Source organism: Mya arenaria, chromosome 8, assembly GCF_026914265.1.
Source record: "Mya arenaria isolate MELC-2E11 chromosome 8, ASM2691426v1".
In the NCBI taxonomy this organism is placed as follows: domain Eukaryota; kingdom Metazoa; phylum Mollusca; class Bivalvia; order Myida; family Myidae; genus Mya; species Mya arenaria.
The window spans coordinates 63,124,124-63,138,141 of NC_069129.1; the positions used below are offsets into that span (position 1 = coordinate 63,124,124).

The 14,018-nt window shown below is 36.6% G+C and overlaps 1 protein-coding gene across 1 annotated transcript; it reads left to right on the forward strand.

Moving 5' to 3' along the window:
- Positions 1 to 2,479: 2,479 nt before the first annotated feature.
- LOC128243468 (uncharacterized) lies at positions 2,480 to 4,266 on the forward strand. The gene is made up of 2 exons (XM_052961264.1): positions 2,480 to 2,880; positions 3,421 to 4,266. Exons 1-2 carry the CDS (start codon positions 2,520 to 2,522, stop codon positions 3,831 to 3,833), a joined length of 774 nt encoding a protein of 257 aa, XP_052817224.1. The 5' UTR covers positions 2,480 to 2,519; the 3' UTR covers positions 3,834 to 4,266.
- The last annotated feature ends 9,752 nt before the right edge of the window (positions 4,267 to 14,018 follow it).

The following is a 14,018-nucleotide window of genomic DNA, read 5'->3' on the forward strand; positions in this document are numbered from 1 at the left end:
TAAAGTTGATATATTTTAGTGTTTTTTATTGAGCAAATAGTCTCTCATAACTCCATGAGGAGTGGTTTTATACATTATTATTGCATGATTTATCTGTATTTATTCCATGAATGTATAAAAGTGAGATTTGAATAATTTTTCTGTCTTTCTGCCTGTCTGTATTATTTTTGACCTTCAATATTCACCCCATAAACTTCAATTTAGCCAAATTCTCCAACCACCAAGTGTTGTAAGCATAAAGCGTGATGGGGTTTAATGCATAACCGTTTATTTTTGGCGTTGACTATGATTTGTTCTCACGAAAGACATTGGGTCTACAGTATGTGGTACACACAATACTTTAGATAAGGTACATATGTAATAAGAACACAACATAAATGAAATGCTACAGTAATTTCGAAACAATAATTATGCCTCCTTTTGTAATAAATTGTTCTTCAGTGTAAAGATGTGATTTTAGTCAGTTCCTTAGTACTTCATATGGTACATCCTGGTATAGTTTACAAGCAGCACATAATGCCGACACAGGCCTGAATAATCACAAAGATGACTAACACTCCGACGTCAACAAACAAACCAACGACGATCACACAGCGTCCCCTATTCCCATACTTCGATGTCACACGAATGTCGAAGCTCACGTTAGACGAACCGACCACACCGACGATCACACAGCGTCACGGGCTCCGCAGTTCACGTCTTCCGACGGTAATCGATGTTAACGTCCAATATTTACACCTCAACTTCCGTTCCTTAAATGAACTGCCTTTCGGCAATTGCGTTCATCAATCGATGAACGCAACATCTTCGAATATGTTCGGATCGTAATTCATTGCATAACAATATACATGAAAGCTATTGATCTTGTTATTGGTTGTATTGTGTCTGCAGGTTCCGTAAAATATAGATCAACATTTTTAAAAGTGTAAGTTTATTATATTTTAAATATATTGGTACCAGAATTGTTTTAATTTTACGTTTTAAAGTGATTTCAAGTGGTTGATCTTTTCCCGCGTTATTGTGACGTCATTTGAAAAAAATGTTTCCGGTTATAGTCGGGTCGTTCTATTTACAGAATGGGTAAGAACGGATTACTGAAAGGTTTTCTTAAATGAAATGAAGTATTTTTTTAACAATTCTTGAATGAAATAATGAACTATTGGTGTAAATATAAGGAATGAATTGCGGGGTTGATGTCATTATCGGGGATATAAACGCAATTGGGTTGGTCAAAGTACGCGTGGAGTTCGAAGAGTCCTTCGGACTCCACACACATTGACCAACCCAATTGCGTTCATACCCCGATAATGACATCAACCCCGCAATTCATTCCTTAAATAAATGGCATTTAAATAAAAATAAAGTATTGAATTACTTTTGAAAAATATTGCATACATTACATATTTACCTCACTCAGCAATGAGAACTAAAAAAAATAAAAATAAATGTAATAAAACATTGTACTTACCCTGGTGTCAGGTAACATTTTAAATCATTACCTCACAGCCCATTCCACTTAACAATGACATGCGCTTTACAAGCCGCCCGCCAACTTGTCCGTTCAACGGAAAGCGTAGTTCTCTCTCTAAAACCTGTTCTCCGTCTCCTGATTGAAATACAAAATTTGTGACAGTTATTTCATTCGGCGAGAGGAATGACATTCCAAGAAATAGTTTCACAAGAAACAACGTTCCAGCGTGCCGTGGGAAGCTCGTGACATAAAGAGACTGTTGTTTTAGGCATAATAAGTAAATACACATGTTGTGTATTACCGTACAACTTCAAACACACGTGAGGGTTCTTTGGTCAATGGCCCGAGTGTTGCATTATGGGCGTCGTAATTCAAGTAAGCTTAAACGCTGATGCCGTGTATAGTTACGACCATGTTCATATGGCCTAATAACAACTCAATAAACTGTTGTAGATATGTCTACGAAAATAAACACTACTGCCTGGCTGTCTGTCTGTCTGTATGTCTGTCTGTTTTAAAAGAAATAACAAAATGTCGAGGCATTAACATACATGTAGATCGACTCAGCGTTCATGCATGAACGGAAGAAAAAATGTGTTAATTCTTTAATGGCCGTTAACTGAACTCGATGATGATGATGATGATGATGATGATGACGATGATGATGATAGGATCTTATTCTTAACAAGTGTGTGAATAATGTGATAAAGGAAAAAAAATCTTTATCGGTCATATCTGCATATGTTTTGAATTAACTCCAATACCAAATATCTCATCCATTAAACATAAGAGCGGCAAACGAATTCCAGTAAGTGTTCGAAACTGTATTTTGTCTAATGGAATGGAAGTATTTTCATATACTACATAGTATTACATTTTCTCATTAAACCGATTATTTTGGCACTTTTTAACTATTACATAAAGGTGTATCGGAGCGTTAAGTATGTTTAATATGGTAGTACCTAAAGTGGTTTTGCAGCTGAAAATTAAAACAAAAGCAGATTGCTTTCCATGATGTACAGTTAGGTTGTTATTTGAACCCAAGAAAATGGCTCGAACACACGTTTATTTTTGTGCTCTGTTCATCAGTACCTTTTCTTCTGTGGTACTAGCTTTGGAGCCGGTGTGTCCAGTATGCTCAAAGTATGATTACGAAGAGAAACTTTTAGAGAGGGTGATACGAATGGAGTTCACAGTGGAAAAAATTGTGAAAGACAACAAAGCCGCCGTCAGCGATCAAATTAATGAAGGATTGGACATTGTCAGGAGGGAAAACGCTCAACTGAGGGAGTTGATAAGTGAGATGTCAACTAATCATACCGATTATGAAAGGCAACAGTCCAACAAGGTCGAGGAGTCTCTAAGCAGCGCTCGTGCGTCCCTGGACGATGCGATTCAGCTGACCAAAGGTAAGATCAGTGATAGTGGTCATAGTTGTGCTTGTTGTAACCCTTGTATTTATTCTTTGGGTCGTATTTATAATGCTTCTTTGTGATAAATTCAGACATGGACTTAGAAATAATGATTTGATTTTAAGTAGGATTTAATAATAGCTAACAATGATTTTACACCAAAAATATGACAATAAGCAAGGAACATGTCCAAATAATAAAGGGACACGATTAAATTTAACATCAAATAAAGGATATTGAAAATATTCGTTGCTAAAAACTTAAACGTTTCACTTAGTTGATTTTTTTCTTTATGAAGCTTTATCAGTACGGCTCCTCGTCTTAATGGAAATTGTTAGTCGAGGTTCCTTTTACTAAACTAACGGCTACCGAAACCCCATTCAGATTATAAATGCATGATGTGGTATCACAAAACAATGCTTGTATTTAAAACAGAATCTTAACGACAAAGAAAACGATGCAAACTGGCAATTTCCACAAATGTAAAAATCCATCCAAGTGTGATTAAACTCTAAATATCCTTTGTTGGTTTTGCAGCCAAAGAAACACCGTTTGTGCTTTTCCACGCTAGTAATCCGAAAGACCGAAGTCCCGCCACAGGAGACACAATCGTGTTCTCGGACATTCAAACGAACGAAGGATTGGGGTACGATGACGTCACCGGGAAGTTTACCGCGCCTGTGTCTGGTCTCTACATGTTCTTCATGCAAGTCTGCGTTCAAAACAGTGTCTATGTTAACTTACAACTTGTGAAGGAAGCTAACGTGCTGATTGGTAGTAGTTACTTTCATACTCAAGGGTATCCGTGCTCCAGTGCCCAGGTGGTCACGCGGCTTGTGGAGAGTGAGAGCGTCTGGGTGTATTGTGTGTTAGGACGGGGCTCAGCCCAGCTGTATCACGATACTAACGTTCGCTGGACCAGTTTCGGGGGAGCTCTTGTTCATAAATAATTAAATGAGGACCTACTGCCCCCATGTTGGTGTTGTACACGCACCAGATGACCTGAAACATACCGGATTCAGTAACTGCGAATACTCGATTTTGAACATGTCTCACCTGAACTAACTACAAGACATGGTCGTTTGAAAATATATTCACTTAAGCTACCAAAAACACCCACGAAGCTCGAATGTGTTCTGTAAATGTAGAGTTATTTTGCTAAAAACAAAACATCTTACTCACATAGTTTTAGCCTGGCGCAGCCCTGCGTCTGCCAGTGAATCGTTAACTGAATATCAATCAGTGAACATTTTGCAGATTTTAGCAAACCGTTAACATTTAATCAAATTTATTGATATGCATAAATTGTTAAGATAATTCTGTTTCTTATATTTTGGTGTACAAACATTTGAGTTTCTTTAATTTCAAATAAAAAAAATAAAGTTTCCGCTTAGATGATTGTTTTACTTAGTTGCCTAACGTATACGCCTATACGGCCCTGCCGGTTCTCATCGATGACATTATATAAGATACAATATATAAGAGTTAACACCCTTTCTCATATTGTTTGATTTCTTTTCTTGGACACGTTTCTATCGAAAGGTTTGAGGTTGGCTTTGAGAATGGAAATGTGAAAATTGATACTGATAACAGTTGTTTTCTTTTTTTCTTTTTTCTGCATTATTACCGTTTGGCAGTAAAACTTAAAAAAAAATATTTGCCATCAGTGTTTTCAAATCGGTCCTATAGGATAACACACAATAGAGCAGATCTCAATTGTTTGGCAAACTGATGAAAATTTCATTTTTTTTTAAAGCGTTAGTAACGCTTTTAGCCATAACATATCAATTTTCGAGCGTAAATATTAGAAACTTGGATCTGATCTTTGACCAGTATTCTTATATCTCCAGCTTTCAGACATTTACGCAAAATTAGGCTCATTCCAAGACAAAAAATCAAAAAAGTTGTCAAAACGGTCAATCTGTGAGAAGCAGCTTTAAAACATAAGATTAAGATTACGTATGTATATTTTAAACTAGATTTATCAATCGCTTTCATCAGATCTTATCGAAAATACTGTCATATTGAATGTGAAATTATATTGTGTAAATATGAATTATTTCAACTCAAGGATATAAAGATGTATCTCACATACGAAATTGTAATGTTCACACCGTCAACACATAATACGTGCATACCCTTAAAATGAATGATTTAATTCCTAAAAATACGAAATATTGCTTGAAGACTTTTAAGATATAATTATCCTGTCTTTCAAGAAATTAAATCAATTACGCTTGATTGAATCTACGATTACAGGTTGAAAATAATGCATAATTGTAATTAACTCCATACAACCTTACACATTATAATAAGCCAAAAACACAACCAATGTATGCAATAGAAGAATACCAATTTGTAAATTAATCAGATAGTTTCACAATCGCTTAAATCATGGCCTGTAAACGCCAGCTCCACCACTTTACGGCGGTGCAAAGAAAAAGAGCTGTCGACACTTCCGTGGTGGAGCTGTGCCCTATATTTACATAAACAAACGTGAGTATGATTTATATCTTATTTGATAATTTCATTTAGCGGACATGTTTCGAAAATCGGAGAATGTGGTACCGTGTAAGAACACTTATACTGTAGGCTGGTTACTATTTCGTTTCAATATTATGCAAACTGTGGTGTCAGGAGCTTTTCTCCCGAATCGAACTGATGCATATTTTGTGATCTGATTGCATAGCAAGTACATTTCGATGCTTACACACCCCGTAAGAACATTCTTACGCATGCAAACATAACTGTTATGTATAGTACTTATGCCGGAACACAACAAAACTGATAAGCACTTCTTAAAAAGGAAAAATGCACATATTTATAAAAGTGGTGGCGCTGTTGCCCTAGTGGTGCCCTATGTTTTGCGCTTGAAGTAATATAAAATGTAAACGCTTTTGGAATGAATACAAAAGTTGCTATGTTTATTATTCATTGCACATTATGCTGGTTATGCATACTACTTGCGGAAGCAAAACTCTACGCGAACTACTTTACGCGAACTACCTTAACCTTACTGAAAACTATTTCGAAAATAAATGGCTAGGTGCTGTTAATTTTACCATATAACTATAAGTATCTATCATGTGGGTCCGGTTATGAGAGAGGTATTCTTGCATACCGGACGTGTGTTCCCGGTCATTTGACCAGTGCTGGAAAAACGCATCTTACACCACCATGTAAGATGAGTTATGCGCCACAACGCGCTACTTCTTATTTCTTTTATTGTATGGTTTATGAAAAGTACATTATTTCATTTCAATAAAGCGCAATCAATTATAAGTATGCAATTAATTTAAAAAGATAATGAACAATCGTAATAACGCGATTTAAATAGTTACTATTTGACATCAATAGTGATTTAAAATTACTGCGCTTTATGACGTCAGTAAACAACGTTTCACGCGCTTTTTGGTAAAATGTACAAAAGTGCGTTTTTTACCTCAATTCTTCCACAAATTGATAATTTTATATATGCAAGAAAAAAATGTCAATCATGTTTTTCCGGTACTGAAAGAAAAATTGGTCCTTCGGTCACGCTACGTGGCCGGTAACTCGGTAAACCTCTTTACCGGCTTACGCGCGTGCACTCGGGTCGTATTTTCTATCCGTACCGGACACACATGATAGATACTTATATTTATATGGTAAAATTAACAGCACCTAGCCGTTTGTTTTCGAAATAGTTTTCAGTAAGGTTAAGGTAGTTCGCGTAGAAGTTTGTTTCCGCAAGTAGTATGCATAACCAGCATAATGTTCAATGAATGATAAACATAGCAACTGTTGTATTCATTCCAAAAGCGTTAATTTTTTATATTACTTCGAGTGCAAAACATACTCGATAGCGCCACCACTAGAGCAACAGCGCCACCACTTTTATAAATATGTGCATTTTTCCTTTTTAAGAAGTGCTTATCAGTTTTTGTTATAAATATTTTTTAAACAAAATAATGATACACTGTTATTTTCATTAAATAGTTCACTATTAGATTCTACTCAAATGTGAGACTGTACGACAATCAGTTTTGGTACATAAATTTTTCATTCGGAAATGCTTGCATTACAATTATTTAAGACACAGAAGCTTAATTTTCTTAATGTGAAATTTAATTTGAGAATGTTCAGTATTTCTCTAGTTATTTATTCAGTCTTATCCGGCAACTACCCAGGTACTGTTTACAAAGCGCTATGCTACGCCTACTTATTTAACTCATTCGCATATACGGAGTCAGTGGTATAGGGGTTTCGTTTGTATTTCCCTATTATACATTCCCTACATACATTTCATTTTAAAAAGTACCGTGTGGACCTCGGGATTTTATCATTCATTATCTGAGACTCTCTCGTAGTTCTACACTCACTTTTTTCCTCTTATAATTTGATCCTAAGTGGCACTTGGCCTTTAAGATGCCTTTTTCGATGTCGTCTGTGTGGAACAATTTTAACCTTGATCAGTAATTACAAATTATCAAGACTCGTTATCACGTGTCATTCGCTTGAACGCTGTTCTATTGTTAGTTTTTTTCTAAACGACTGGAGAGTTGACGAGACATTTCTTAAACGCCTTTGTAATTGTCATTAAGTTTGTCGTTATTATGATTGTATATTTACGATAATGGCATACAGTCAAACCTGTATTAAGTGGCCACCCTTGGGTAATGATCAAAGTGGCTGCTTAAGACAGGTGGCCACTTAATCCAGGTTTGACATTTCCGCCTTGAGCTTTATTCAGAGATGGAGTATGTATCTTAACCACCACCTCACACCACAATCAGTAACATCTGTATCAGTATTATTGAAGAAGGTTGAATACAAATACATTTGTATAGATAAAATAAATTTATTTCAAATTTATAAATACAATACAATAGATAAATGTTGATACAAGGCATAAACAAAACACACCACATATCAGTCTACACATTTCACGCTTACGCTTAAGTAAGAAATTGATTTGAGTCCTTCCACAGTTAAATTCCATGGCAACACTACTTGCACTACGGCCGTTTTCTAATAACTTTATAAACTCGACACGTTCTTTTAGAGTCAAACACTTTCGATTAGTCTAAGTTTCAGTCATATTCAAAGGTAAAAAAATATCAAGAACAATGCATTGTAAACATCCGTTCGTAGAAATATAAATCCGTGCACTTTGAAAAATAATATTGAAGTGTATAAAAATCGTAACTCGTTTCACGCTTTCGAATGACAATGCAAACTGTGAATTTATAAAAACCGGTGTTTTTGTCGGTATTTAATAATTATCTTCGTAATTATTTTATTATCTTATTAATTGTGTCAATTTTGATCAAAACATTCGCCGACGTGTAATAAACATGATTTCTCGATGAGTAAACACGCATGGCAATCGTGTGATGCAATATTCATTTTCATTGGATGACGGAGATACCCGAGGCCATCATTCTTTTCCGTAAACTTCTATACGCAATTAAAGCTGTGTATTGGAAAAATTCATAAGCGGAAGTGTCAGTGACAAGGGATTAGTGGCCGCTAATTAGTGTTTATATGGCTTCATGGGGACAAAAATTAGTGGCCGTGGCCGCGTTAGACAGTTGGCCGCTTAATGCGCGTACATTATATAGTAAAAACGTACGGGGGGAATTTGGAGTGGCCCGTTTAGGCAGGTGGCCATTTAAAGCAGGTGACCGTTCAACCAGGTAAAAATGCTATGAAACGCACTCCTGCATTCGACATGTTGTCACAAGGGCAAATCCTTCTCTGGCATGCGCGACGGAATGCGAAAGTACGATGATGAAAACTCGACAGTACGATGATGAAAACGCGACAGCACGATGATGGAAACGCGACAGCACGATGATGAAAACGCGACAGTACGAAGATGAAAACACGACAGTACGATGATGAAAACGCGATAGAACGATGATGAAAACACGACAGTACGATGATGAAAACGCGACAGCACGATGATGAAAACGCGTTACTACGATGATGAAAACACGAAAGTACGATGATGAAAACGCGATAAAACGATGATGAAAACACGACAGTACGATGATGAAAACGCCACAGTACAATGATGAAAAGGCGAAATCACGATGTTACGATGGTGAAAACGCGAAAGTACGATGGTGAAAACACGATAGATTATCGCATTATCATGATCGTACTGTCGTATTATCGCGTTTTCATCATCGTACTGTCGCGTTTTCATCATCGTACTATCGAGTATCGCGTTTCAGATCAACACATTCATAGGCGATGGCCCTAACGGCATTCCATAGAAAATGCCCTTTTACGGAAAGTCCGCATGTGAAATCCTCAGAAGGAAAAAGAGTAGGTAGCAAACTAGGCTCCGTGGAGGAGGTTAATAAGTTTCCAGTCCATTTTGCAGGTCACATGTAAGGGGGTACAGCAGCCACTCCCAGGTCAGCCCTGCGTCATCACCTCAAGATCAAACATAAGCCATCCATTATCCTTTTTTGGCGCGCCGTGAACGGTCAAGGATTTTATGCAGGTAGAAGGGTATCGGGGATTTCTGACGATGATTTTTTTGTGAGGTTTTTAAGCTTGGACAAGGTCAAAAGGTTCAAGCAATCACTGTTCACTGAATTTCGGTATCAAAAAGTAAAATAATTATTATATTTTAAGTATTTTAGATGCATTACCGGGAAAACGCAAACATCAGCGATCCAACATGTGGCCGTTGTTGTTCAAAGTATTATGTGCCGTCTTTTACTTAAGATAGTCATACTGTTTTTGTCATTATAATGGAAAATCATGTCAAGACAAAGCTTTTATAATTGTTCAACTAGTGGGAATGGGCGAATAGGGTGGCGCTATTACGCTGAACCCCTCTAAAACTGTCTTATGAAATAAAACGTTCCGTTGCAATTCTGAGAGAATTCTAACATTTAAGCATATAACACTGTTTATACATGACGTTTTAGTAAAAAAAATGTACTTGAAGTAGCAAATAATCGCAAGCCACTTAACCTATTACTATTAGGCCCCCTCCCCAGGTACGCACGAGATCAGGCAGGTCAGATCACAGACGCCGAGATGAAACCTTCACAAGACGTCATGATTCCGACCGTATTTCATATCGCCATGAGCATCAGTCGTCACGTGACTGACACGAGACGCGCCATCGCGACCATGCACGTGATACAAGCCGCCGCCACCAGGGATATCATGACGGTGAGGACCGAAGAAATTACACCCACGGTAACCAAGGTTACCAAGGTCGTCACAGAAATAATAACCGTCAATACTAGGTTTCATGCGGGTTTTGGAACACAAACGGTTTCAGTCGGAATGAAATGTCGGAAAATTATCAAATACGCAAAAATTGTATTGATCAATTAAATATTGACATTGTATGTATAGCAGAAACACATTTAAAGAACGATGGAATTTTAAACGTTAAAGGAGTACGATCGACCAGTTATCAACTTTAACTAGTATAATCGACGCTAGAAAAAAAGACAAAGAAGGATACCTTTGTTGCATACGTCGATCTTTCCAATGCCTATGACCGGATTAATAGAAGTAAGCTATGGGCTAAATTGGAAGGGAACTTAAGAATACACTGCAAAATGTTGACTGCTCTGAAGTCGCTTTACATATCGGTCAAATGTGCCGTGCGCGTGAACAATTATACAACCGATTGGTTTGACGTATCCACTGGCCCGAAACAGGGCTGTCTGGTTTCCAAGACAATGTTCAACCTTTTTTTAAATGACTGCAGCGAACTATTTGAGCATTCAAATAAAGGTGTTTTATTTAACGGCAAGATAATAAGTCACCTATTTTATGCGGATGATTTAGTGTTAATTGCCGAAAATGAAAACGTTTTTCAACATTTGCTAGACATACTATCGCGATGGTGTTGCACAAACGACATGACCGTTATTATTGAGAAGAGCAAGGTTATGCACTTTAGAAATCCGTCTAGACAGAATACACAGTTAAAGTTCAAATGTAGTAATAATGAATTGGAATGCGTAGAAAAATATCGTTACCTAGGACTATTACTAAACGACACTCTCGATTATAACATCACTGCAAAATACGTTGCCCAGTCAGCTACACGAGCCCTTGGACTTATTATATCAAAATTTAAAGCCATGGGAGGCATGCCATTTAACGTATTTACGAAACTTTACGACACAGTAGTCTGGCCACAAAATGGAGGCAACAAACTGCGGCTATACAGAACTTTTAAGCAAACATATAAAACAGAATACTATGTTCAGAGCCCATCTATTACCCGCCTTTACAGAAGTGCGTTAGCTAAATTTAGATGTGGAGTGGCGCCATTAAAACGGGCCGCTATGAATCACTCAACGTTGAACAAAGAACCTGTTTTAACTTTCATAACATAGTAGAGGATCAATGTCATGTTTTATTACATTGTCCTTCATATAATAATCTACGACATTTACTGTTGTTAAAAGTTATTGATATTAATGATAATTTCAATTAATTATCGGATAACGAAAAACTTTCATTCCTTCTTTCAAATGAAACTACATGTATTGTTAAACACAGTGCCAAAACCTGTCATGATATCCTAAAACTCCGACGTCAGTATCTGTATAACAAGTAATTAGTGTTTATATGTTTTATTGCATGTTTTGTACAATAATGATTATTCCCTTATTTTTATTTCTGAATATTTTAAGTTATATTGCATGTTTTAAAGTTGATATATTTTATTGTTTTTTATTGAGCAAATAGTCTCTCATAACTCCATGAGGAGTGGTTTTATACATTATTATTGCATGATTTATCTGTATTTATTCCATGAATGTATAAAAGTGAGATTTGAATAATTTTTCTGTCTTTCTGCCTGTCTGTATTATTTTTGACCTTCAATATTCACCCCATAAACTTCAATTTAGCCAAATTCTCCAACCACCAAGTGTTGTAAGCATAAAGCGTGATGGGGTTTAATGCATAACCGTTTATTTTTGGCGTTGACTATGATTTGTTCTCACGAAAGACATTGGGTCTACAGTATGTGGTACACACAATACTTTAGATAAGGTACATATGTAATAAGAACACAACATAAATGAAATGCTACAGTAATTTCGAAACAATAATTATGCCTCCTTTTGTAATAAATTGTTCTTCAGTGTAAAGATGTGATTTTAGTCAGTTCCTTAGTACTTCATATGGTACATCCTGGTATAGTTTACAAGCAGCACATAATGCCGACACAGGCCTGAATAATCACAAAGATGACTAACACTCCGACGTCAACAAACAAACCAACGACGATCACACAGCGTCCACTATTCCCGTCCAGCGATGTCACACGAATGACGACGCTCACGGAAGCCCAACCGACCACACAGAAGATCACACAGCGTCACGGGCTCCGCAGTTCACGTCTTCCGACGGTAATCGATGTTAACGTCCAATATTTACACCTCAACTTCCGTTCCTTAAATGAACTGCCTTTCGGCAATTGCGTTCATCAATCGATGAACGCAACATCTTCGAATATGTTCGGATCGTAATTCATTGCATAACAATATACATGAAAGCTATTGATCTTGTTATTGGTTGTATTGTGTCTGCAGGTTCCGTAAAATATAGATCAACATTTTTAAAAGTGTAAGTTTATTATATTTTAAATATATTGGTACCAGAATTGTTTTAATTTTACGTTTTAAAGTGATTTCAAGTGGTTGATCTTTTCCCGCGTTATTGTGACGTCATTTGAAAAAAATGTTTCCGGTTATAGTCGGGTCGTTCTATTTACAGAATGGGTAAGAACGGATTACTGAAAGGTTTTCTTAAATGAAATGAAGTATTTTTTTAACAATTCTTGAATGAAATAATGAACTATTGGTGTAAATATAAGGAATGAATTGCGGGGTTGATGTCATTATCGGGGATATAAACGCAATTGGGTTGGTCAAAGTACGCGTGGAGTTCGAAGAGTCCTTCGGACTCCACACACATTGACCAACCCAATTGCGTTCATACCCCGATAATGACATCAACCCCGCAATTCATTCCTTAAATAAATGGCATTTAAATAAAAATAAAGTATTGAATTACTTTTGAAAAATATTGCATACATTACATATTACCTCACTCAGCAATGAGAACTAAAAAAAATAAAAATAAATGTAATAAAACATTGTACTTACCCTGGTGTCAGGTAACATTTTAAATCATTACCTCACAGCCCATTCCACTTAACAATGACATGCGCTTTACAAGCCGCCCGCCAACTTGTCCGTTCAACGGAAAGCGTAGTTCTCTCTCTAAAACCTGTTCTCCGTCTCCTGATTGAAATACAAAATTTGTGACAGTTATTTCATTCGGCGAGAGGAATGACATTCCAAGAAATAGTTTCACAAGAAACAACGTTCCAGCGTGCCGTGGGAAGCTCGTGACATAAAGAGACTGTTGTTTTAGGCATAATAAGTAAATACACATGTTGTGTATTACCGTACAACTTCAAACACACGTGAGGGTTCTTTGGTCAATGGCCCGAGTGTTGCATTATGGGCGTCGTAATTCAAGTAAGCTTAAACGCTGATGCCGTGTATAGTTACGACCATGTTCATATGGCCTAATAACAACTCAATAAACTGTTGTAGATATGTCTACGAAAATAAACACTACTGCCTGGCTGTCTGTCTGTCTGTATGTCTGTCTGTTTTAAAAGAAATAACAAAATGTCGAGGCATTAACATACATGTAGATCGACTCAGCGTTCATGCATGAACGGAAGAAAAAATGTGTTAATTCTTTAATGGCCGTTAACTGAACTCGATGATGATGATGATGATAGGATCTTATTCTTAACAAGTGTGTGAATAATGTGATAAAGGAAAAAAAATCTTTATCGGTCATATCTGCATATGTTTTGAATTAACTCCAATACCAAATATCTCATCCATTAAACATAAGAGCGGCAAACGAATTCCAGTAAGTGTTCGAAACTGTATTTTGTCTAATGGAATGGAAGTATTTTCATATACTACATAGTATTACATTTTCTCATTAAACCGATTATTTTGGCACTTTTTAACTATTACATAAAGGTGTATCGGAGCGTTAAGTATGTTTAATATGGTAGTACCTAAAGTGGTTTTGCAGCTGAAAATTAAAACAAAAGCAGATTGCTT

Coding starts and splice junctions, on each gene's coding strand:
- LOC128243468 (XM_052961264.1), top strand. CDS start 2,520: ATGGCTCGAACACACGTTTATTTTTGTGCTCTGTTCATCAGTACCTTT. Junction 2,881..3,420: donor TGCGATTCAGCTGACCAAAG/GTAAGATCAGTG, acceptor TTGGTTTTGCAG/CCAAAGAAACACCGTTTGTG.